The sequence below is a fragment of the Oryctolagus cuniculus genome, chromosome 1 (genome assembly GCF_964237555.1).
Source record: "Oryctolagus cuniculus chromosome 1, mOryCun1.1, whole genome shotgun sequence".
Classification (NCBI taxonomy): domain Eukaryota; kingdom Metazoa; phylum Chordata; class Mammalia; order Lagomorpha; family Leporidae; genus Oryctolagus; species Oryctolagus cuniculus.
Window position 1 is genome coordinate 39,880,662 of NC_091432.1, and position 26,772 is coordinate 39,907,433.

At 37.2% G+C, this 26,772-nt stretch overlaps 1 protein-coding gene across 11 annotated transcripts in view; it reads right to left on the bottom strand.

Annotated features, from left to right (window-relative positions):
* Nucleotides 1-26,772, bottom strand: part of ANO3 (anoctamin 3) — a 426,063-nt gene that overhangs the window by 115,068 nt on the left and 284,223 nt on the right. For all 11 annotated transcript variants that reach the window (XM_070072318.1, XM_070072307.1, XM_051825141.2 and 8 more), the window contains 4 exons: nt 15,582-15,713; nt 12,505-12,611; nt 10,293-10,348; nt 560-681 (listed from right to left, as the gene is read on the bottom strand). In XM_070072318.1, the coding sequence (XP_069928419.1) occupies nt 560-681; nt 10,293-10,348; nt 12,505-12,611; nt 15,582-15,713 (417 nt within the window). The remainder of the gene's footprint in view (nt 1-559; nt 682-10,292; nt 10,349-12,504; nt 12,612-15,581; nt 15,714-26,772) is intronic.

The following is a 26,772-nucleotide window of genomic DNA, read 5'->3' on the forward strand; positions in this document are numbered from 1 at the left end:
TTTCCTCTTTACTTTCAGATCCATTTTTGCTTTGCTTTGTTTTTATTTTGCACAGAGTAGTGGTTAATCAGGTTCCCTTGTAAGTTGGACTAGAAGGTACTGAAAGACTAGGAGGTTGAAGCAAGGGATAAACCAGGATGTTTCTCTCTGTCTTGGACTTCCTCAGGACTGTCCAGAGTGGCTATTCTTTCTCCATGGCTCTGCCTTCCTTCTTTCACATCCGTGTAGGCAGTCTTAGGCAACATACAGCTCTTACATAAATAGCCCAGGTTTTGGCTCTGGTAATACTTTCCACTCAATTTTCTCTCCACAGTTAAGGGTGTTGGTAATTTTCTATTGTTGCTAATAATTGGTTGTCTTATAGTTCCTGCTTGATTTCTCAGCATTTTCATCCCCCATGTAACCAATGCCCTACATTAAGTACTTTTACTGAAAACTCCTATAATTTCCTTTTCAAAATGCATCCTCATTGATACAGATGATTAGGTGGGGTAAAAGTCAAAGAAAATGACAACAAAAAAGGACAATTTTCATTCCCTAATGTATTCATCTGCAGTACCTGATTAAATCCAGAGGCTGGTACTTGTACCACATTCCCCAGCGTGCCCAGAGCTCATATAATAGATGTCTGTTGTTCTGAGGTCCATGGGTTTTGATGGGCAGGTTACTCTTGTAGGCTCCCTGAAACAGACAAAATAAGATTAATTAGTACTCATTCTGTTAGAGAAACTTTAAATTAATAATTTTTATTACAGAATAAGTTAACTGTTATGGATAGCTTTAAGCACTGTAATGAAACTCATCAATAGAATGAAGTGGTAGATGTCTTTATCCCTCTTTCACTAGAAATATTCTAGTAGTTCCTTTAAAATGCTTTCTCATGTACCTTTTAAAATCAATAGGATATACTTCACTTAAAATGAACTAAAATTTACATTTCCCTTTTTGAAACAGAAGGTGTTTCATTAATATATTATACAATATCTTCAAATATCTTCACCCTCAATATCTTCACTATCACCGAAACTGGTGCAGTATTTAGTTTAGAAATTGAAAATATTATTTTGATCTAAGTGTTCTAATCCAAGAAAATATTTCTTCCATTTGTAGATGCTAAGGACAAGATTAGCAATCATTAAAAAAATGGAAGAAGGCTTAACCACCCCTGCCACTCATGTTTTAAATCATAGACTCCTTAAAGTTTATTTCATATAAGATATTGTAAAGTATTTTTAAAATTCTTCATATCCTCTTTCAAAAATATGTCACATGGATTGCAACTTTAGAAACACAGATTATAAACTATATCTCACAAAAGTATTTTGTGAAAGCTGTATGTACCTATTAGTGTATTAAAAAAAGATATTGTGACTGTATTTTCTGAACCAAAACTTTAGACATAAAGTTTGACAAAGATTTCTTCCTCACTCTAATATGTGATTCTGTTTTTATGAAAAGTGATGAAAATATAAAACTAGTGGTGTTGGAATGTGATAATATTAATGGTGCCTCATATAAAGGGGTTTTTTAGTGTCCCTTTTGAATAATCTCCATGCCCAGCAGAAAGGAATATAAGTATTGCTTGCTGCTTTTAGGTATTTGATATACTATGGTCACTAAAAATCATCAAATTTGTCACCAGAATGTCCCAGACAACAAGGGCTTTGACTTTCTGTGAAGAGGAGAATTTAAATCATGGCTTTCAGGTGTTTCAAATTTGCGTTGAGAGACACATGTGGGTGTCATCGCAGGCTCTCTAACAAAAGAGATAAAGTAATCAGGGAAGGATGGAAGGAGCATTCAAGTGCAGTCGCTAAACTATCTTCCCTAAAGTGTGTTAAAGTACTTAAAAGGCTTTTTGGAGATAGAAGCAATGATCCAGATTTGAAGCATAAGGACATCCACTTGGGAACAGTTTCTTTGCTTATGAAAATGGACTGAGTTGTTAAGATAGATTTGTTTGAGATTAGGTAAGTAAGGGAAAGTGAACCAAAATCTCAGCTTTCTTCTCTAATCATTTCTGAGAATTTTTTTATTTGAAAGGCAGAGTCACAAAGGGGCAGAGGCAGAGAGAGAGAGAGAGAGAGACAGAAAAGAGAGGTTTTCCATCCACTGGCTCACTCCCCACAGTGGCCGGAACTGAGCCGATCCGAAGCCAGGAGTCAGGAGCATCTTCCAGGTCTCCCACATGGATGCAGGTGACCAAGCATCGGACCATCTCCCACTGCTTTCCCAGGCCATAGTAGAGAGTTGGATCGGAAGTGGAGCATCCGGGACTCAAACCAGGGCCTATATAGGATGTTGGCACTGCAGGCAGTGGCTTTACCTGCTATGCCACAAGGCCAGGCCCAATTTCTAATAATTCTAAAACATGTGTTTCCTTCTAATCCTCAGTGGTCAGAATACAGGCATTTCCTATTTGCATGATTGACTGACTGATTTGTATTTATTTGAAAGATAGACCTCTCATCCACTGGTTCTCTACAAAAAGTCCCACAACAGGCAGGGTGGGCCATCCAAGTCTCCCATGTTGGTGGCAGAAGCCCAATTACTCAAGCCATCAGGGCTTCCTCCCAGAGTCTGCCTTATCAGGAAACTAGAATTAGAATCCATAACAGGAATTGAACACAGGTACTCTGATGTGTGATGTGTACATCTTAACCAGCATCTTAATCACTAGGATAAACACCTGCCTTACTTCCTGAGTGTTAAATGCTAGGCTTTAGAACACCAGGCATTCATGTTTTAAGTATACTCAACAATTTCAATTGACCTCACTGTTCTTGTTGGACAGTGACACAAGGTCAGCTCTCAGAGAAAATTGCCTAAACTGATTACTCTTGAAAACTACAGAAGGACTTTGGAGCAGAGAAACCTGTGTGTCCTCACAAGATTATAAGTGAGTCTCAGAAGGGGTGGGCAGTCATAATCCAATAAAATATGAGACTAAGCACTGAGCATGAAAAACCACTTTTTTTTTAATTGCAATGCTGAGGATTCCCAGGTGGCTGAATAGGGAAAAGATGTGCAGCTTTAGATGAGGGGGAAATAGCAGAAAAAAAGGAGAAAGTGCATTCCCAGGGGAGAGTTTGGAAAGCAGTTTGCAATGAGAATTCCACAAAAGAAAGCTGGATTCCTTAGAGCAGTGTGGAAGGTGCAGATGGGCAACAGTCAGCAGAACAACCACACAGAAGTCAGGAACTAGAGGAGACACTAGCTTTGGAGAACAAGGTGAGAGCAGAAAGCAGAAGCTTATGCCTCTGGTGATATTGCTGAGGGACAGTCTTGTGGACCACACCGTCTTTAAGCCCAGGTTGGAGCCCAGCAGCATGAGGGGCGGGGTGGGAGAGGGTACCCATCGATCCAGCAATAGAAAAGTATGGTTGTTTCTCTACATCCCCCAATAAGAGTGCCCAGTAACTGGCGGGAGAAGGCACCATTTTGATTCCAATAGAGGCTGCAGCAGCTCCTGTATACACATGTGACCAGGGGACTTGCCAGAGGGAAAAATCTGGGTTGCCCACTGACCTTGAGTCTGGCTGTTAATTTTGACAGGGGTTTGGACACCCACATAAGACTGTGAGGCGGCCCCATCCTCTCAACATGTTACAGGATCCAAGTCTCAAACTGCCAAGATAGAGAGCTGGGGCTCTGGGAATGGCTGTTCTCTCTCTATGAGTGGGAAAGGTTAGTGGGGTAAAGCAGATACTCTGCACCCCATGACTGTGGGACCTTATGCATTGTGACTGTGGGACTATGAGAATTCTGTGACTGAGCATGATAGGGTATGGGGTGTAGCTGGGTCTCTGGGCAATGACTGTTTGGCATCAAGGTTCAGAGCTCCCTACTGGCTGGTGTGGGTCACTGTAGAGAGTTCCATGCTCACACTGAAATTGCACAGATCATTTGTGCATTTCATGTGGCAGTGCAGGTGAGGTTACACCCACTCTGGGCATTGATCACCTTGTAATAGAGGAGGTGACGGTGTGATTACACAAACAGAAGTGATCATACCCTACTCCCTGCTGATAATAGAAAAGATCTACCATGCCCAACTTGGGTTTCACTCTGGATACTAGCCCCACCCTGGAACACTGACCAGAACTCCCTGACCACACTCAGTGTGTGATGCTGAGTTTTCACTTAAAGAACAGACACTTCACTAAGACATAGAGGCATAGTTCATAGATAAAAGCTATCAAAGGAGAAAACCAACAAGTATTTCCACAAATGCTTAAAAAAATAAATGCAGAAATTCAAGAAATAAGAATAACTTGACTTCATTTTTTTTTAATTTGCTGAGACTTGCTTTAAGGCCTATTAAATGGTCTATCTTTGAGAAAATTCCATGTACTGAAAAAAAAGAATGTATAATCTTCAACTGTGGGATGAAATGTTCTGTACATATTTGTTAGATCCATTTTTTCCATAGTGTAGATTAAATCTGTGGTTTCCTTGTTGATTTTCAGTCTAGTTGATTTACACTTTATCTTAGCCAAAAGGCCAAGAAGTAATCTCTTGTTGATCTGTCCATTGATGAAACTGCGGTGTTGAAGTCCCCCATTACTATTGTATTGGACTCTGCGTCTCCCTTTAGATCCATTAACATTTGGTTTAAATAGTCAGGCACCCTGGCATTAGGTGCATATATACTTATTATAGTCATCTCTTCCTATTCAATTGACCTCTTGATTGTTACATAATACTTTTCTTTGTCTATTTTAACTGTTCTTGTGTGAAAGTCCATTTTTTTCTAATACTATAATGGCTACACCTGCTCGGTTTTGCTTTCCATTAACATGGAATATGTTTTTCCATTCTTTCACTTTCAGTCTGCATATATTTTTGTTGGCAAAGTGTGCTTCTTATAGGCAGAAAGTAGATGAGTCTTGCTTTTTCAATCCATTCAGCCCAGTCTATATCTTTTAATTGGAAAGTTGTAGCTATTTATATTTATGGTAACAAATGATAAGTAATGACTGGGCCCTGCCATTTTTCTGTAAATATTCCTATTGTTTGCTTTGGATTTCCTTTGTACATTTACTGGAACATTTTTTCATAATGACGACTAGTGTTCTGTGTTTCTGTGTGTAGTGCATCCTTAAGCATCTTTTTCAAGGCTGGACAAGTGGTGACACATTCTTTAAATTTTTCTTTGTAATGGAAGGTCTTTATCTTACCTTCATTCATAAATGAGAGCTATGAAGGGTGCAATATTCTGGGTTGACAATTTTTTTTTCTTTTAAGACTTGGCTTATATCTCTTTATTCTCTCCTTTCCTGTAGGGTTTCTGATTAGAAATCAGTTGTGATTCTAATTGGAGGTCCTCTGAAAATAATCTGATGTTTCTGTCATGTAAATTTTAGAATCTTGTCTTTAATTTTTACTGTGGAAAGTTTGACTACAATGTTTCATGAAGAAGATCTTTTCTGGTCATGTCTATCAGGAGCTGTATGTGCCTCATGTACTTGGATGTCCCTTTCTCCAAATTAGGGAGGTTTTCTGTAATTATTTCACTGACCAGTCTCCTAATCCATTCTCTCCTTCCACAATTTCAGGAACTCATGACACCCATATTTTGAGTCAGTAGATAATGTCCCATAAATCTCAAACAATGTTTTTTTTTTTTTATTTTTCTAGCTCTTCCTTCTTCTACTTCTTCTTCTTCTTCTTTCTCCTTCTTCATTGGTCTGACTGAAAAATTTCAAAAGATTTGTCTTGTTGCTCAGATAGTCTTTCTTCCGCCTTAACAAGAATGTCGTCAATGCTTTTCACTATATTTTTTATTTTCCAAATTGAATTATTCATTTCTAATATTTCAGTTTGATTTCTCTTCAAATTCTCAATCAAGGGAAAATTATTCCTCCATTTCATGTATGGATTTCTTTAACATGTGAATTTGATTTTCACTGCTTCTGAGTAATCCTACGACCATTCTTTCGAATTTCTTTTCAGACATTTCACTCATCACTTTATCTTCACATTCTAATTCTGAAATTTTGTTGTGTTCCTTTGAAGGAGTCGTGTCATCTCCCTTATTCTTATTTCTTGAATTTCTGCATTTATTTTTAAAGCATTTGTGGAAATACTTGTTGGTTTTGTCCTTTGATAGCTGGTTCATTCCCCAAGATGGCCACGAGAACAAGAGCCAGGCCAATACAAATCCAGAATCTAGGAACTATCTTCAGAACTCCCACGTAGCTGCAGGGGCCCAAGAACTTGGGCCATCTTCCACTGCTTTCTCAGGCCATTAGCAGAGAGCTACATCAAAGAGGGGCTGATAAGACATGAACAAGCACCCATATTGGGTGACAGTGCTAAAGGAAGAGATTTAGCCTGTTATGCTACAATGCCAACCCTCATCTACCCAGCTTTTAAAGAATAACTAATTCCAATTATTTTCTAGCTATTTAAAACCATTGACAGGGAGGGAATCCCCCAAACTCCTTATGTGAGGCCAGAATCACCTTAATTCCAAAACCAGAAAAAGATACACCAAAGAAAAAAAATAGACCAATACCACTGGTGAACATAAAAGCAAAAATCCTCAGCAAAATACCAGCTAATTGAATGCAACACACATCAGCAGAAAGACCATTCCTCTGGATCAAGTGGGATTTGTCTCTGGTATGCAAGAATGTTTCAACATTTGCAAATCAATAACTGTGATACATCACATTAACAAAATGAAGAATAAAAACCATATAGTTTTCTCAATAGATGCAGAGAATTTGATAGAATAAACAAGCATTTCGTGCTAAAAAATTAGCAAGTTGGGTATAGAAGGCACATTTCTCAATACAATTTATGACAAATCCACGGCCAGGATCTTATTGAATGAGAATGGTTGGAAACGTTTTCACTAAGACCCAGAACCAAACAAGGATGCCCAATTTCACCACTGTTACTCAATACAGTCTTGAAAGTTTTAGCCAGAACCGTTAGGCAAGAAAAATAAACTGAATGGTTAAAAGAGGAAGCCAAGTTATTTCTATTTGCAGATGACATGATTCTATATATAGGGGAAGCAAAAGATTCCAGTAAGAGACCTTTAGAATTCATAAAAGAGTATGATAAAGTTACAGCATGTAAAATTAACACACATAAATCAATAGCCTTTGTATACACAGATAATGCCAAGGCTGAAAAAGAATTTCTAAGGTTAGTACCATTCACAAAGGTTACAAAAATTTAAATATCTTGGAATAAATTTAACCAAGAAGGTGAAAGATTTGTATTATAACAATTACAAAACATTAAAGAAAATGGAAAAATCTTCTATGTTTGTGGATTGGAAGAATTAATATCATCAAAATGTCCATACTACAAAGAAGAAATTTACAGATACAAAGTGATCTAAAATAAAATACTCATGATCTAGAAAAAAACAAAGTTATTGTTCATATGGACCCAAGGGACCCTGAATACCTAAAGGAATCTTAAAAAAAACCAATTTTATCACAATAGCAGATTTCAAGATATATTACAGGGCAGTTTTTTTTTTTAAGATTTATTTATTTATTTGAAAGAGTTACACAGAGAAAGAGAAACAGAGAGAGAGGGAGAGAGGTCTTCCATCTACTAGTTCCCTCCCAATTGACTGCAATAGCAAGAGCTGAGCTGATCCAAAGCCATGAGCCAGGAGCTACTTCTGAGTCTCCCATGCAGGTGCAGAGGCCCAAGGACTTGAAACGTCTTTTACTGTTTTCCCAGGCTATAGCAGAGAGCTGTATCATAAGTTGAGCAGCCGAGAATTGAACCAGCGCCCATATGGGATGCCAGCACTGCAGGTGGTGGCTTTACCTGCTATGCCACAATGCAAACCCCTACAGGGCAGTTATAATCAAAACAGCTTGGTACTGGCACAAAAATATGTGTGTAGGCCAATGGAACAGAATAGAAACTCTAGTATTCAGTCCACACATCTAAAATCAACTAATATTTGACAAAGGAGAAAAAAATCTCTTCACTAGTGGTGCTGGGAAAATTGAATCTCCACATGCAAAAGTATGAAAGAAGAACCCTACCTTACATCTTATACAAAAACCCACTCAAAGTGGATCCAGGATGTGAATCTATGACCTGATACCATTAGATTACTAGAGGAGACACTGGGGAACCTCTGAAAGACAGTAGGATGAGGAAGACTTCTTGGAAAAGAACTCAGAAGCACAGGAAATCAATGCCGAAACAGACAAATGGGATTACATTAGCTAAGAAGCTTCTGCATTGCAAAGCAAACACTCAGCAAAGTTAAGAGGTAACTGGCATTTTGGGTGAAAATATTTACAAACTATATATCTGACAAAGGATTGGTACCCAGAATCTATAAAGAGCTCAAGAATCTCAACAACAACAAAACAAACAATCCAGTTAAGAAATGGGCAAAGACTTCAACAGGCAGCTTTCCAAAGAGGAAATTCAATTGACCAACAGAAACATTAAAAAATGCTCAGGATTACTAGCTATTAGGGAAATGCAAATCAAAACCAAAGTGAGCTTTTTCCTCCCCCAGTTAGAAAAGTTTTATTACAGAAATCAACAAACAAGAAATGCTGGTGAGATGTGGGAAAAGGGGCACTTTAATCCACTGTTGGTCAAAAGGTCAACTCGTACTGCCATTATGGAAGACGGTAATGGTATGGAGATACTTCAGAAACCTAAAACACATTCTTATGACTCAGCAATCCCACTCCTGAGAATTTATCCAAATGAAATGAAATATGCATATGAAAAAGTTATCTATACCCCCTTTGCAACTCAAAATAGCTAAGATATGGAATAAACCCAGATGTCTACCAAATGATGTCTAGGAAAAGAAATTGTGTTATATATATTGTATGGAATACTACTCAGCTGTAAAAAAAATTAAAATTATGGCAAGCACTGTGGAAAAGCAGGTTAAGCTGCTATCTGCAGTGCAGGCATCCATATAGGCACTGGTTCAAGTCCTGGCTGCTCTCTGTCTGATCTAGCTACCTGCTATTACACCCGGGAAAGCATTGGAAGATAGCCCATGTTCTTGGGACCCTGCACTCATGTGGGAGACTCAGAAGAAGTTCCTAGCTCCTGGCTTCGGATTGGCGCAGTTCTGATCTTTGTGGACTTTTGTGTAGTGAACCAGTGGATGGAAGATTCTGTGTGTGTGTATGTGTGCACGTGCATGCATATGTGTGTGTGTGCATGTATCTCTCCCCCTCTCTCTTTCTCTGTAACTCTGCTTTCCAAATAAATGAATCTTTGTAAAAAAAATGAAATCCTGTCTTTTGCAATAAAATGGATGTAATTGGAAATCATCGATTCTCAAAATGTTATTTTCACTGATAAACATTACACTATCTGATACTCTCTTAGTTACCACAGGTCAGGGAAAACTAACTGTACTTGTTCATTTGGGAATGGCTTATTTCACCAAGTATGATGATTTCCAGAAAGAGACAAGAGCCTAGGGTGATTACTGAGTCCATAAACAAGAGTGTCATTTTGTTAAGTCAACAACAGGACTCACTGTGCATTTACTCCTCATGTAGGATCTCTGTCCTTAATGTGCTGTACATTGTGATTTAATACTATAACTAGTACTCAAACAGTATTTTTCACTTTGTGTTTCTATGTGGGTGCAAACTGTTGAAACCTTTACTTAATATATGCTAAACTGATCTTCTGTATATAAAGAGAATCGAAAATGAATCTTAATGTGAATGGAAGGGGAGAGGGAGTGGGCAGGGGGAGGGTTGCTGGTGCGGGGGAAGCTATGGGGGGGTAGCCATTGTAATCCATAAGCTGTACTTTGGAAATTTATATTCATTAAATAAAAGTTAAAAAAACTATTTCAAATTCCAAATGGATAAATAAAATGTGGTATATATGTATGTACATTAGAAATGCATTCAGACATAAAAATGGGTAAAATCTTATCTTTTGTGACATGGTTAGAACTGATTCATATGTAAAATGAAATAGTCCATGAAGTGACAGACAACTATTGCATGATCTCACTCATATGTTCAGTCCAAAAAAGTTGATCTCATATTAGTAGAGTATAATGGTAGCTACCAGAAGCTTGGCAGTGTAGGGAAGAGTAATGGGGAAAGATTGGTTAATGGGTACTAAGTTATACTACAGCTAATGTCGATGTACTATATATCTTCCTTTAAAACACTAAGTGAAAAAAAATGTGGATGTTTTAACCATTTATTTGAGGAAATAATATGGGAACATTACGAAGTACTCAATAAATATACACAATTTTTATGTTTCAGTTAAAATTACACTAAATTTAAAAAAAGTACCTCATGTGGAGGAAACGCTGCTATATATGAACCATTGGTTATAAGTTTTTGAATACCTAGAAGGAGAATAAAAGAACAATTATTTAACCAATTTAAATGAATATTTCCCCCTGAAGCAACATACATACACCTAGGAAAAGAATTAACTGATAATTTTAAAATAACAAATTCTATTGACTTCCACAGCCACATCACCAATGAGGACAGTGTGACTGTCAAATAAACTGCCACGAAATCTAGTTGTAATTCGGTCTTACATAAGTAAAGAGAGATTTGCAACTCACCAACATGTGCTTTCACATAGCCATGTCGTGAAATATGGGGCATGTTAACATCCATTTATTTGAGATCACATACTAAGGGACCACATTTTCCCTCAAAACAACAAAGTTTGGGTAAGGAGAAGGTGTATTATACACCCTAAAACTATAGCTCAAAAGAATACTGGTATTTAGAAGTCACTAATTGTTCACTACTAAACCAAGGCTTGAATACTAGAGTGAGACACTTGCTAACAATCCTGTCAGTGAGGGGGCAGAGTAATAGGCACTCTCACATAGTCATGGGGAACTTTTCTGATTAATAATTTTTGTTGCAACAGTATCCACAATATTAAAATCATAAACACATAAAGCACATCCAAAATTGGGAAATCATTTAATTAATCTGGTACATCCAATTATACTAGGTGCTTGATTGGTAAATGATTGTGATTTGATGAATGCTTATTATTGAATTCATGCAGTTATTTACAAAAGTACTTAATTCATCGAAATTGCAATCCTGCAGTGTTTGTAGTTTTCTGTCGTTTAAGAAAAATTCCCATTACCAGTGTATTCTCAAACCCTAATACATTTAGTACAAATTTGAAATGGTTAAAATTGCAGTTAGAAATAATTTTTATTTTGGCCATTCCATGCCTAATTTACTTTCTACAAACTACAAGATATCTTTATAATTTAAAATATCATTTATTTTTAAAGGCTATATAAGCATATGATGCTATTACTTAGACACTTTTCAGTTCATATTTTGGATTTTTCTATTGTGTAGAAAATTTCTGAGTCTATTAAATTTTTTGGATAAGGTTTTGGTTTTAAGCCAATTGTTTTAATGGCAAATATCTATATGATTTATTAAGAAAAAAGAGGACTAGAGTTCAAAGGTTCTTCTTTAAGCTTAAAACATAGTTCAATTTACTTATGTTGTATTCCATTTTGATACAAACCTAAAGAGATTGGTACAAATTTCCATGGGCTGAAATTTATTATTTTCAGTGATTTAGGACATGAGTTACATTTGATCTCTTTAATGCTGTATTTTTAACCCTTACAATTTAAAGGCTAGCTTATTTTTTACTTGTTGTTTTTTGCTCAATTCTATGTGAACTTTCAAATTTTATTTATTTCTAGGTGAACCATTCTCAATTTTCTTTTGCATTATACATGTTGCAGCACATTGCTAGGCATTTTTAAGACACAAAAATTTCTACAATTAAAATTAGTTGTTATTTTACCTTCCAGAAATAACCTCTGAAGAGTTTCCTACATATGTTTCTAAGTATGTTTTTATTTTTATGTTTGTATATTTATGAAATAGAATTATATTGGACTTAAAGTTTTGTAATCTGCTTTTGTTCTACATAGTAATGCATTGTGAATATCATTTGCACTAAATAAATAATTAGTAACTAATTCTTAATCATGAGTAAAGGATGTATATCATGCATTTTGTGTATGTGCTGCTGAAGCGAGCACATATCATGCATTTTGTATAATCAATATAAGAATGAATGTCATACAAATCGAAATTGACCCCTTATATGGATGCAACTTGGCTCATCTTTCAGCCCTCAGTGATGGATATTTTTGATATTTCCAGTTTTATTCTATTACAAAGCTGTGAACAACTAAATTCTATATGCATTGTCACGAAAAACTACTCCTTTTTGATAAATGTCAAAATATACAATTTCTGTCCTTACGTGTTTTCATATTTCACAATAGATAAATATGGCCAAATGTCCTCAAAAAACTCTGTTTCATTGAAGTCCTCAAAGCAAAAAGTTTATAGAGATTGTGTGCAATGGGTTATCCACTCTCATGTAAGGAATGGAGGCAAAGCTTCAGTTGTTATAAAAAAGAAAAATATTAATTCAGAGTATAACTAATGCACATTCTACTTTCTTTCGGTTTTTAACTAATGTTCTTACCCACTTTTGATATCCCATTTTCATATTTGGTGCGCTCCAGCATGTGATAGACTATCCTGCTTCGAGTAGCATTGCTGAAGAAGGTGTCCTTATTGTTTATTATGAAGCTGTTAAAATAAGGGGACTAGTTTTAATATTCAAAGCACAGCACACACTCTAGTAACAGTTACAAGTTCTTAGGTAATCATCCATCTGTTTGCTCCATTAAAGCTGATGCATTAGAAATATAGTAAGTCCAAAGGGAAATCATTTTTCAAAAATCAATTGACAGAGAAAAAGAAATGCACTCATAAATAATACAAAGAATTATCAAATATTCATCTTAATATCTTCTTTCAGCTTATAAGAGAGTCTAAGTGTCTTCGTATTTCTTTAGCATGGAACAGGAGAGCATGTACCATCCATTGGCTCCTATAAATTTTGTACGACTTTAAGCAATGCAGTTCCAAATAGAGTGCATTAAAATTTGATGTCTTTCCCCATGCCACCCATTCCAATTTAGTTTATCTTGCTTTCATAACTTTAGAAATGAGCAACAGTCCTCCCTTCCCCTCGACTCTCTGTATAGTTTCCACGTGGGCAGCACAGAAAGGGCTGTGTGAGAGCCGATGATATCAAGAGCCAAAGGGTTATTCCAAGAAGAAAGGAAAGCAAGTGCTACTTTAGCATTCACTTTATAATATAGTGGGAACCACTATAAAATGGAATATTCTGTCCTCATTCCATTTCTGACATTTTCTTTTTTCCAGTTTTCTTATCTCTGTTATAAAAAAATCACCACTGTGTCAGGTGGTTGGTCCTGAAGTGTTAGGATTATATAATCCTAGCATTCAAGCAGTTGTCAAGCTAAGCAACTTTGCTAACTGGCCTGCTTCTCTCCAGTTGTGGCGCTGGCCTTCTTATTCTAGGTCTTACTTTCTCTTGCCTAGAGAGTAAGAGTGTCATCCTAGCTTGCTAGCAAATATTCCATATCACTTTTAAAGCGCAACTTTGATGCTTGGAGCACTCCTCTGCTTTAGGTGTGTCAGCAGCTCTCTGTTATGAGCAGTGAATTCCTTATTTTCCTCTGAGGCTCTCTATCCCTGCATTTCAACCTACCTGCCCCTCAGTCTCATTTCTCATGGCACAGCCTTCTTGCATTCTGATCATCTGTCAGTTGGTAATTTACCATCACTTTAGAAACCCCTTGTTTCTTTCTTTCTGAATTTTGCTCTGTGTGTAACATATCTAATATCTGTTCCTCCTCTCCCCATCTCTTTCCATATTTCACCTGCTGCAGACCCCTAGCTCTTTCAACAAGCTGCTTCGGCTCCCCTCTTCTGGATGTGTCATCACCTGTCTTACATAATGTACCTTTTGTTTGTGTCTTTCCTAACACGTTGATTTTATTCTGCTCTGTTTTATGCTAATTTGTGCATCTGCCCATTTTATTTGATTCTACATGCCTCTGGTATTCCTGTGTGCTTTTGTCTCTGTATTTGGATGCAGGGTTCTTTTAATCATTGGTGTCCGAAGGAATATGCACTTGCCTCTTTTACCATTAGATTAATTCAGCATTCCCTAAACAGATAAGTTTCTTGAGCTACATTATGGAGGGATGAAGCAGATGATACATGAGCAAATAACAAAATTAATTAAGAAAAATGAAATATCATAATGGTATAGAGAATCACTGGGCAAGGTGACAATAGGTAGCATTTTCAGAAAGAATCTCTTCAAGATGCTGGTATTTGAGTGGGAACTGAATAAGATGTCATGCAAAGAAATGGGGGCAAAGTAGCTCTGGCAAAAAGACATCTGGAACAAAGCCTTAGTTCAGACTTCTCTTGGATGTTAATGGACCTAATCAAGGCTTGTATTTACATAAAGGGCTGGGTGGGAGAATGTGGATAATGAGCTGAGAGTTAGGAAGGGACCACAGCATTTATGTTACACAGAGGATGATAGCAAATTTGAAATCTATTGTAAGTACAACTGGGGGATATTTAGGTGAGAAGAGTAGCTGGGCAAGGCAAATGAATGATCAGATATTTTTCAAAGATCCATCTATTTATTGTGTTAAAAATGAAGAGCAGAATGTTTTTTATTTGATGCACCACAGATCCTTGAATGAAGGTCCTGAAAAGGTGCAGCAGAAACCCAAAGAAACTGCCAGGAAACGGACCTCTCTCTAAACCAAGCAATCATTTGCGTTTCCACATTTCCCGCTTCTCCACAGCTGGTGTTGGCTAGATTCACATCTGAGAATAAGTAAAAGATTAAACAAAAGACTTGGAAGAAGAGAGTTTCCCATTAATTTCTGGATGTGTTACATTTAATAGCCAGAATTTTGTTTTATAGTTTTGTTCAGTTTCCCAGAACACAGGTTATTCCAGAGTGGTGTGGTGGGTCATATAGCTATAGCCTAAAGTAACTACTGTGCCTTTCTATCTTTACCCTTGTGTTGTTTAATTTACATTTTATTTGACCCATCAGACTGGGAGTACCTTGAAGGCAGAAACTGTGTCAGAATCCCCTTTTTTTTCTTCAATCTTTCTCCTATAGAAAGTCCATGAATATTCTTTGAATAAATATATGATTAAATAAATGTATGTAGGTAGGTACAGATAAAGAGCCACTCAACAAATCACTAAAAAATTCTCCTCTACTTTAATTTAAAGTTAAATTAAAATGGATAGCTTAACTAATAAGCTACTTAAAGTTAATTATAATAATTTATTAATTAGAGAATATTATTAAAAAATGCTACTTAATAGTGATTCTATTATCACTGTTATTATTATTTTAACTGACTTACTACCATACTAATTATTTCAAAATAATTAAGAGCTATACTACTAGCCTATGGCTTTACAATTAATTGCTTGTTACTTGAATGCCTCTAAATCATAAAGTTTTAAAAGAATTAATAAGGATCCTTAGTGTTGTTCATCAGTGAGGTGTGTATTTTAATACAAAGATACATCATTTGGCTTAATAGTTATTTTTATTAATAGATATGTTTTTATTCTATAAACAAGCCCAGGGTAATATAAAGTACAAAGTCAAGTGATAAGAAAAAAGAGACTTGAACTCACTGGTGAATTCGTGCCCGGCTGAAGGGACCAGTATAGCAGTCCGATCCCTCTAATTCTGGGAAAGCTGACTTGTCGAGAACCATGGGGTTACGAGACATCCAGTTTTTGACTCTTTTAAAATAATTTTGCATTCTGGAACAAAGTCAAATTTTAGAACTGGATTAGATTGTATTCCAGAGCTATGTCTACCTTTCACTACAGTTTCCTTAAGTACTACAGGGAACAGAGACACCAACCCTCTCTGTCCCCATACATACACACACACACACACACACACATACATATAGATTCCTTCTGTTGCCACACAAATAAATAAACTACAAACAAGTCAAATCATGTATTTGTTCAAACCACTTCAAAGCAATTATGTTACTCTCATGGAATAAAATCTTGTGGAAAATTTTGCAGTTCATCATGTATGATTATGGTAGTAGGAAAAAGAAGAAAAAACAGCATGACATTTATTAAAGTTCTGTGTGCATATATATATGTATGTGTAAGAGATAGATAGATGGTAGATGATAGATAGATAGATAGATAGATAGATAGATAGATAGAGATAGAACTCCATGATTCTGAAAAAGGAGCAACATGGCTCCACAACAGTGGAGACTGAAAAGAAATAAATGGCTTAGCCACACTTGTTCTGCTGAGATGACAGTCACGTCTAGTGGGAACAGCAAGGTTGTGGGAACTAAGCAAAGCTGGGTTAACAGAGATCTCCGTCATATTAACTTTGTGAACTTGTACAGGTTATTTTTTTTTTTCTTTTCTGGATTTTCTCCTAACAAAATAAAAATCATATGGGCCTTTCTAGAGAGCTGAAAATTGGTGCTTTACTTTAAATATAGTAATAAACAATAAAGAAAGAGGTGTAAAAAAATCTTTGCAATACTTTTAAGACTTTGATGGGCATCTGAATCATTTGACTATCTTGTTAAAATGCGGATGCTGTTCACTTGGCCTGGGCTGGGCCTGAGAGTCTACATTTCTAAGTAGCTGCTAGAGGATGCTCATGCTACCATCTACAGAGTATATTTTGAGTAATGGGTTTAGCATAAACCCAAGGCTTAAATGAGCAGGACACTGTTTTATGAAATCAGACTTCAAGATTCTTTGGCCCTGGTTTCGGATTACATTCGTAACCTAGTTTTATTGCATTAGAATTATTTTCATTTTGCTAAGAAAAAGGAAACAAAAGAGAGATTGACTTCAGTTTTTAATTCTGAAAACCTAAATTCTAAGTTACTCTAGTGAGAGCTGCCTTTATTTTCAGCAAACTGTCCACTATATACTGACAGTTTTTGAGTATCTTGGGTAACTTTTGGCTGCTCTTGCCAAAGAAGGAAGAGAAGAAGAAAATATTTTCCTAGACAGGTGCAACACATCTCAATTGTTGCCTGGCCATCTCTGAGGTTCAGAAAATAGTTTAGGACAACAATGGGCAGGTACTAAATCTTATTTCTGAGAAATTATTGTGTTTCTATTATGGCAAAATTACTATGTGTGATTTGAAGTTAACATTAAATTCTGATTGAAACTTTGGCATGGGAAAACCTGGATCTTTCCTTTGAGAAGGAAGATTATCATTTAGATTCCAAGTCATTTTTTGTTTTTGTTTTTGGAAGGACAAAACATATCTGTCTAGCTGAAAATAATAAATAAGCAATATCAGAAGTGTCCATTTCGCTTTCTTTTAGTATAGAAATGTCCTTAAAATCACAAAATATCACAATATTCCAAAGGTCAGTTTAGAGATATATAGAAAACACTGGACAGATCACATATTATTATTTTTGCCTTTTAACAATTAACATTTGAAAAAACCAATATGGTAAGGGTGAAAGGTAAGTGTGTTGTGCTGAATTTGTCAGACACTGAAACTGAGCAGACCATTTCAGATTTTTGTGCTTTGGAGTCCTCATTTCCTGAAAGAGGAAGTAATTTTATCCGTCTGCTTCACTAAGTGGCTAGGAGCATCAAACTGAAGGAGGTACTGTGACTGCACTTCACAAACGCTAACAGATTACTGCATCCACGGCCCCATTATCTGTGACAAAATAGCAAGCCAGAACCTAATGTGAATTTTGGAAAAATTTTAAAGAAATGAAATAAAAGTTCTTCCAAACCCTCACTTATGTTAATGTTATGTGGAAGTTAGAAATTAGCCCATGTGCGTGTGTGTGCGTGTGCGTGTGTGTGTGTGTGTGTGTGTGTTTTCGTGAGAAGCCTAAGGAAAAATCCTGAAGAAAGGAGAGGAATGCAGCAGCCCTTAGGAGCCTCAGAAGTACAACTTGGAAGCCACCCAGTATTTTACACTACAAAGTCCTGCCCAAACCCGATAATTTTTCAAGTGGTTCCAGTCTTCTCTCAGGAAAGCAGCCTAGGGGGAACCTCTCTGCCCAACACCAAGTGCACTACCCAGTCTGTTAACACTGGGAAATGAAATCTTAGAAGCAATTTTATCTATTTCACACCCAGCAATCATTTCTTCTTGGAGAAGAGGGAGAAAGCAGGAGAAATGCTGGGAAGAACTAGACCCTGTTACCTTAGAAGCCCCAGCCTGAATACAGACTCTGTTGTCACCTCTCAGCTCTTTCCTGAGCTGCTCCCCTGGCCTGTCAGTTGTGTTACATGAAGCTATAGAACGTTACTTTCCCCAGTCTGAATGGTTGGACCTTTTCTCTCAGATTGTCTGGACAGGTACCTATCCGATCTGAGAGATTTCCTATTCCCATTAAACCCTGCTACCTTGCTTCCTTGCTTATCACTCCTCTCTGTCTCACGTTTGAATTCTTTCTTGATAAGAAGACAAGAACCTATTCCACTCTTCTCTGCTAACATATTTGGCAAGCCAGTCACAGGATAAATGCAGATTTCAGGCACACTCGAAACAACACAGCTGTCCAATTCCTGCAGCAAATCCTGTTAGGAATATTTCATGGATACTGAAGCTTGCCCACGTTTTCCTTTAAACTAGCCACCTTGGTCTTTCCCTGTTCTGTCTCTCTTTCCACTAAAGTTACTTTTGCTGTACCCATCCATGCGCTGTCAAGAATATACAGCAAGAGCACTTTGCATGCTCTCTCTTGGTCTCTCTCCCTTCCTCCCTCCCTCTCTTTTTTCTCCTTCTGTCTCTGTCTCCTGCTTGTTCACTATCCATCTCCAGGAAGGGAGGGAGGGAGGTGCCACTGTCCAGACATATTTCCCCACCTAAACCAGAGAGAGGCCTAAATCCATTAACCCTTTCCAATGTGATAGACTTTCTCTACTTTCTCTGCATTTTATAGTAACTTTTTCCTTCAGCTCTTGACTATAATAGTATATGATTCTCTGCCTCTATGTTTCATGATGTATTTCACTGTTCTAAGTAATGGGTCTATATGTTGAATCAAAGTTTTCTGTGCTGTTGTAAGTGACTTAGGTAAAAAGATTTCACGAGTCTTTGGGGAGGTATTTTGCACTTTTCTGTTGCCACTTTTGAGTCTTGGTTGATTGGGGAAACTGAGTCTGAAAGGAGTTAGTATTTTCTGCCTACTTTTGATGATTGAATGATTCTCATAACTTTGATTAGATCTGGTCCACAGATTTGGTTAAAGTTCTCAGGTTAGTTCTCTCCCAATGGTCTAAGATTTTATTTTGATTGTTGCTTCAGTTCATTTAAATTATGTAAAGTTCATTGTAAGGTTATAAAATGATGCCAAATTTATGTTGTGCTTATATCACCATTTTCTTGCTAGAGTTGCTTTATTAAAAAATTGGAATAAATTCTGTATATGCAAGCCTGTATGCTGTTAAACCAAAGTGAGCCAATACAGATAAGTTCAGAAAAAATGTTAGTCCAAATGTCTGTTGGTTCACATGGCTTATCTGGACCTTTGATTTTCTGGTTAGGAGCTGTAATCTCTTTTCTGGTTCTGACTCTTAAATTCTTCCAGGATAAGAAATGATTTCATGTGATAACTTCAATATTTAAGGTTTTTATTTCCCATTTTTGTGAACAAAGAGACACAGATTTTGTGTTCTGTTGATCTGTTGTATTCTTTACTTTCTCTTAAGTTCTGATTGTTGAAAAACATTGAGTCTCAAAAAATTAAAAAATTAAAGTTGATTTTAAATATGTACTTATTTTTAAATATCTGGTCACTTTATAATTATGATTAAATCTGGTTTTCAACTAGTAAAATCACCCTAAGTGGGTGGATATTATCTTATGTTGTTAAGGAATCCCATTTTGACCAGATTCTTTAAGTTCTCCAGGAATCTTTAACAATTTTTCTGAAAATCAAGGTTCCAAATTCTTTGAACTTCAATATCTGCATTTTGGCCCCTGGAAATGTCAAAGGATACATCTCTCATCCTGCAAAGATAATGACAAATTAGGCTGCTTGGATTGTATTAAAAGTGCTGCCAAGATGTGAAATGATGCTAAACTTAAGTTGTGAGCATATTTTTTCAAGCTGTAGCAGTCTCTGGCTTGTAGGTCAGATTCTTTAAAGGGGGACTGATAAAGGCTCAAAAATAACAATAAATAGCCAGGTATTGCCAGGTCAAAATGTGGATCAAAAAGAGGTCCAGCCAAAAGGGAGGAGGGGTTCCAAAAGATACTTAGAGATGATTGAAGACAGTTATGTAGCTGATACTAGATAGCTCAGTTCCAGGAACACAAGAATTTTTAATATTCACAGGCTACATGATGAAAATCGAGAAGCCCAGATAAGTTCAAAAATTCAATTTTGAGTTATATAGTAAACTCTAGTATAAATTTGTTTGTTATCTGTAATATCAGTTAAACCCAGCAACCAAGACGCCTAACCCACCAGCCATACAGTGAAAATCCAGAAGCCTAAGGATGGCAAAGACATGTGTTACAATGGAGGAGAGCCACATGTGCCACAACTTCTCCTCTAAGTCAGGCTAAGCACTGGTGAAGTCCAAAACCACAGGAAATGTGGCTACATGGTAAGTACCACTTACAGCTAAAAGCTTGAAGGCAAGTTAAGCAAACAAGGAGGACTGACTTGTTACCTCATTTCTCCTCTATTCTCTTCTGGATGGGAGATTGGCTATGTCACAGGATTCTCCACGAGACTTACAAAAGGTATGACTAACCTATGTCTCTAATAATACCTAGCCATAATATAGAGGACCAAATAAAATAGCCAGAAAATGAGAACTTAAACTATATGATTTTACAACTAGATTTGTTTTGTCACATGCACAGTAAATGGGCAAAACTCCCCCTTAAAAAACAAAATAACAGGAAGTTTTCCTGATGATCTAAAAAGTTATAGAGTTGCTTAAGGTGATCATCACATTTGCTCTTACTTAGAAGGGCGCTTGCAGGCACTGTCCTATCTCACAGGGAAAAACTGTCAGAACATGCCCATAACCATAGATGTCTAGCTCAGGCCAACTTGATATTAAAAGAAAACTTCAAAAATCAGGGATTTATCTAAGCACCCTCTTGGCTGATATGCTAACATCTGCTTCTAAAGTCCACTTTATCAGAGACCAAGAGGAAGAGGAGAAAGCTAGGCAGCAGGAGCACTATAAGGATAGGTAATGGAAATTCAATAATTGCTTTGTGTGGTGATCTGCCATCGAAGAGACCCAACAAGTCCACTCCACCTTCAAATGGCACTTGTTTTCAAAGTGAAAGCCAGGGCACTCAGCAAACAGCTGTGAGAGAGAAGCCGGCTTCCTGAGAGCCCAGTCAGCTCTGCCATGAGTTTGGTCTTTGGAAATGGAACTGCCCTGGGGTCAGAACCACAGACCCTGTTGGCCCTCACCTGGAAAAGCTCTTCAATCCATCCAGCTGTCAAAGTAACCATCACTATTGAGGGGACAGCATAGGTCAATGACCTTGTAGGTAGGATCATAAATTTCATTTTAGAGACACCATGTATTCTCCTGCATTAACCTCCTATTCAGGCCAGCTGTCCTCCCAGCACAACCGTTAATGGGAGTCAATGGGGCACTTTTACTCTTATTCTATCTGTAGAGGTACCCCTCTTTCTGATAGTTGCCCTACCCCATTAAACTTTTCTACCTTGCTTAACACTTCTGTCTCACCTCTGTATTCTTTCTTCACTGAAGACAAGAAACTATTCCACTCATCACCACTAATATTAACTTTCCTTAAGAAGATTCACAACTCCCTTATAATGTTTCTCCCAGTACCCCATGTAAAGAGGTAGATAGATATATGCCTCACATTTTTCTGGCCAGACTTTAAAGCCTACACAATTATTTTTTAAGCTTAAATCTACCCCTCCCCAACACCTCCACATGGGTCAGTTATTTGCCTTTAAATAGGGTAGCAAATGGTGTATAAAGTAACAACTAACGTGGATAGTATTGCACACTGTTTCAGAGTCCATCTGTACCTATCTGTGCAGGTGCTTGAGGAGGATGTAAAGGAAGTCTATATTGATGGGGGTGCAAAAATAATCCAGTATATAGATGATTTATTAGTCTGTTCTCCAGCTGGAGGCTGGTCTTGGGTGTTAACTAACACCTTTAACTTCATAACAGAATGCATCATACAGGTGTCAGGGTAAATCACAGCCAGCCCACCACAACGTTATTTATTCAGGGCTTGTCCTCACTGCTGGGGAGAGAAGACCATTCCCATGGAAGATACAGGCCATACTGCAAATTCCTGCCCTGAAACCTTAAGGCAGCTAGAGCATTTCTCTAACAGGAATGGATTCCTAGGCAGAGGGAAATAGTGAAGTTCCTAAATCAGGCACTCAAGGGCAGGCCAAAATGAGGACCCCTCTTTTGGGAAAAAGAATAGAACACAGCCTTCATCAGGTAAAAGCTGTCATGATTAGCGACCCCGTTCCAGCTTTGCTACACGCAGTCCTTCAAAACAGGCAGGAAGTTAGGCACGCAACTACTGCCCAATGGAGTTTCTATGCCATGCTCCAAATATTTTTACGGGCCAAACTGGACAGGTACAAAACCATGCTCATCATTTCTTGGATAAGGCCACACAATTCCAGGACCAGGCTAACCAGCTTGGGAACTTTTGGCCAAGCATTTGGTCATAGAATCTTGGCTATTGTCTGTCCTTGGCCCTATAACTACCTTATACTTACTGCTTCTCTTTGAACCGTGTGGGTTTTTTGTTGTTAAGATTTATTGATTTGAAAGGGAAAGAGAGAGAGAGAGAGAGAATCTTCCATCTGCTAGTTTACTCCCCAAATGACCAGAGCAGGACCGATCTGAAACCAGGAGCCAATAGGTTCTTATGGGTCTCCCATGTGGCCAAAGGAGCCCAAGTACTTGGGCCATCTTCTGCTATTTTCCCAGATCATTAGCAGGAAGCTAGATCAGAAGTGGAGCAGCCGGCCGGCGCCACGGCTCAATAGGCTAATCCTCCGCCTTGTGGCGCAGGCACCCCGGGTTCTAGTCCTGGTCGGGGCACTGGATTCTGTCCCGTTTGCCCCTCTTCCAGTCCAGCTCTCTGCTCTGGCCCGGGAGTGCACTGGAGGATGGCCCAAGTGCTTGGGCCCTGCACCCGCATGGGAGACCAGGAGAAGCACCTGGCTCCTGGCTTTGGATCAGTGCGGTGCACCGGCTGCAGCGTGCTGGCTGCAGCGGCCATTGGAGGGTGAACCAACGGTAAAGGAAGACCTTTCTCTCTGTCTCTCCCTCTCTCACTGTCCACTCTGCCTGTCAAAAATAAAAAAAATAAATAAATAATAAAAAAAGAAGTGGAGCAGCCAAGACTCAAACTGGCACTCATATGGGATGCCGGCATCACAGATGGTGGCTTTATCTACTATACCACAGTGCTGGCCCTTAGACCACGTGTTTTAATGCTCTTGTCTGCTTTATCTCTAACTCTAACAGAATAAAAGATATACTGGTCCAGATGGTTGAGAGGCAGGGTTCCCAACCTATCCTGTTGGATCATGTGACCAGCCTTCTGTATTGTTCAGAACAGTCTTTTCCAGGCCTCCCTCAAACGCCATAGGACGTATAACAAGAATACACATAAAAAGCTCTACATCCATAAGTCAGCTGGAAAAATATACAGAAATGGAGAGCTGCACACAATAGTATGGGTAATTTCTCTTGAGGGGGGATGTTAAGTAGCCTTCTCCCAAGGAAAGCACTGTAGAGGAATCCTCTTTGCCCAGAGTCAAGTGGGTAACCCAGTCTGATGTCACTGGATATAAGACCTTGGAGAGAATTTTACTTGTTTCACATCCAGCAAACCCTTTGTCAAGGAGAAGGGTGGAGGGGAGAAGAAATAGCATAACTGAGCCTTGTGTCCTTATAAGCCTCAGTCTGAATAAAAATGGTACTCTCAGCTCTTAGCTCTTCCCTCAGCAGCCTGCCTGGCCTTCCATGTGTGTTCTCTCCATTAAGCTATTTATCCTTTCTTTTCCCCATCTGAATGGCTGGGGATGTTCATATTCTGCCTAGAGAAGTGCCCATCTGTTCTGATAGATGACCGCATTAAACCTTGCTACCTGGCTTACAACTCTTCTCTGTCTCACGTGTAAATTATTTTTTGCCTGAAGACAAGAACTTGTTCCTCTCTTCTCCATTAATGATGACAGAAATTAAGTGATATTATCAAGGTAGGCTTACACATATACTTCCTGTTTAAGGATACATGCAGTCTGATGGCAAGACATGATCAGGCCTGGATTTGAATACCCGGAGGTAACGATGCAATTTATTTATTTCTTTTAGCTTCACTTGATTTTCTCATATCTTACTGAAATGACATTTTCATAATTAAGTACATTGCTCATTGTTACAATACAAAGTACAGTACATGGTAAGCACTCAATAAATGTGTGTGATAAAAAATGAGGAATATTACCCCTACTAATTCTAATACAACTACCACTATCCTACCACCAATGTAATGTAATACTCTATACTTCATCAAACCTTAATTGTATTAGGAGTCCTACAAACTTGCAAAGGAATCTTGCAAAAAATAAAATAAAAAAATTTTTGTGGTACAATGTGATCTAAGTTACTTTTAAGTTCCTTTGCTGCAATTCAGGAAAAGCTAAGAGAAATCTATGGAAACTGAAAATAAATCAGCATTAAAGGGTCAAAATAACTTGGCTAAAATACAAACTCTGTGAAACTATCTGTGAAAAATGGGTTGAGGGTGGTAGAGATGGGAAAGGAGTAATTTATTTTACCTGATTCGCAAAAGTTGCTACCTTCTTTTCTGCCTCCCTTGCAGGATCCTTTTGAATATTCTTTGATAACTGAACGTGAAAATACTTTGTAAATAGAAGGTAAATTGCAGCAATAAAAACTACAGCCATTTCCTCTCAATCTGCCTGCAAAGATGATGATCTTCAAGAGCTGCATAATTTCCTTTACATAATTTATCCTATTATTGCTTACGGTTCAAAATCAACCACACACAAAGCATCTTTCCCGATCAAAAAGGAAAAGCACAACTAAAGTTCAATGGGCACATTTAATTTTAATTTCCTACTTTTCAAAACGTTTATAGATTTAGTTCCACAACATTGTAAGGATCATACAGCATACACACATCATACAAGACATTTAATAATGCCTTGCTTGATGGTGAAGTTTTTAAAATCAGGATCAATTTCCTTAGTTGAATAGCTTGAACTTAGGCAAGTAAAAGCAGTTTTTTTCAGTAACATGTTACATAGACTCATAAACTCTTTTTTTTTACTTTTTCCCTAGCCTTTCCACATGCATCAACAAAGTTAAGAAACAAAAGAATGATAAGTAAATTGTAGGCTATAGTAAGGCTCAAGATATTTTAATAATCATTTTGAATAACTGGTAAGTGTATTTTCATTTGGTGAACAGAAAATAATAATAAACATAAAAGATAAGACATGTTAGGACACACGATAAATGCTCATTTTTCTAGTTTCCTATTCTTATTAATCAATACATTAAAAAGCACATTTTTCTCTATTAAAATTTTTGTTTTAGGATTTGGTTCATACATATATATCATAGATTCTATGTACAAGTTCATTCTAAAACTAAATTGTGGTAGTTTATTTCCATATATAGACTCTGTTATAATTTTAATACACTGGATTTTATTCTTCTGCAAGTTCCTGAAATAAACTATTTAATAGAAACCCTGCAAATTGTGCATCAGCAAAATCTCACTAATTCTATAGTAGTGTGTGAAGCAAATACAAGAGACTTTACTAATCATCTAACATTAAACCGGCATATGCAGAGCAAATAAGAGAAACCTGCAATTGTAAATTTATATGATAAATTTTTAAGATAAATTTATAATAGTCCAATGACATTTTATGCAAATATAACTGGAAATTTGCTACATGGTCAAATATCAACATGGGAAACAATGAGAGCTCATTCATGTGAACTTGCTAGGAAAATCTAACTTGGCTGAGGAACATCACTAATTTTTTAAAGGTCATTTTAGTATTAATGTCTGTAATACCTATTCTAATATCAAATTGTTTTTTATAATTTATTTTTCTTATCTTTCAAACATACAATACCTAAATTTTATGTTAAAAATTATGATTTTGAAGGTTCCAAATTATATTCAGCAATTTTATTTTATGAAGGAACTAGATTTATTTAATCCTTTCTTAAAGTGGTCTTTTATTCACAATATTTTTTTTTGTTCTAGAATTTCTGCCATTCTGACTCGCAGTAAGCTGTAAAATTATTCAGTGGAGCATATTTTACCACATCCACATGGTTTTTGCCTTTGTTCATTGATTATATAGCAATGAGGAAGAAAACAGCCAACTGTACTAAGCTTTTAGATTGGGCATTCAGTAAATGGAAGATCATTTCCTTCCATTAAACAGTGCCAAGCTTTTCAGGTGGGAGAGTTCCTTATGTCTCGGGATTGTGGTTGGCTTAATCCCTTTTCCATGGTTACTTTTACTATCATAGATTAAAAAAAAAAAAACACGGATGTTTTGAAATGTTCTTGAAAATAAACTCATTTTCAATATCAGGATGACAGAGATGGGTCATTCTAGTATTTGATGGCAGAATAAGAGTGGGTCTCCAATCCAGAAGATGCTACATGACCTAGGTAAATCACTTCATCCTCTCAGAGTTAGTCTACATCACTTCTGTCAAGTCAGAGATCAGTTGACTCAGCAAGTCTTTGCTGGATCTATTGTTCTATTACTCTAATGGGTCATCTTTTACATAT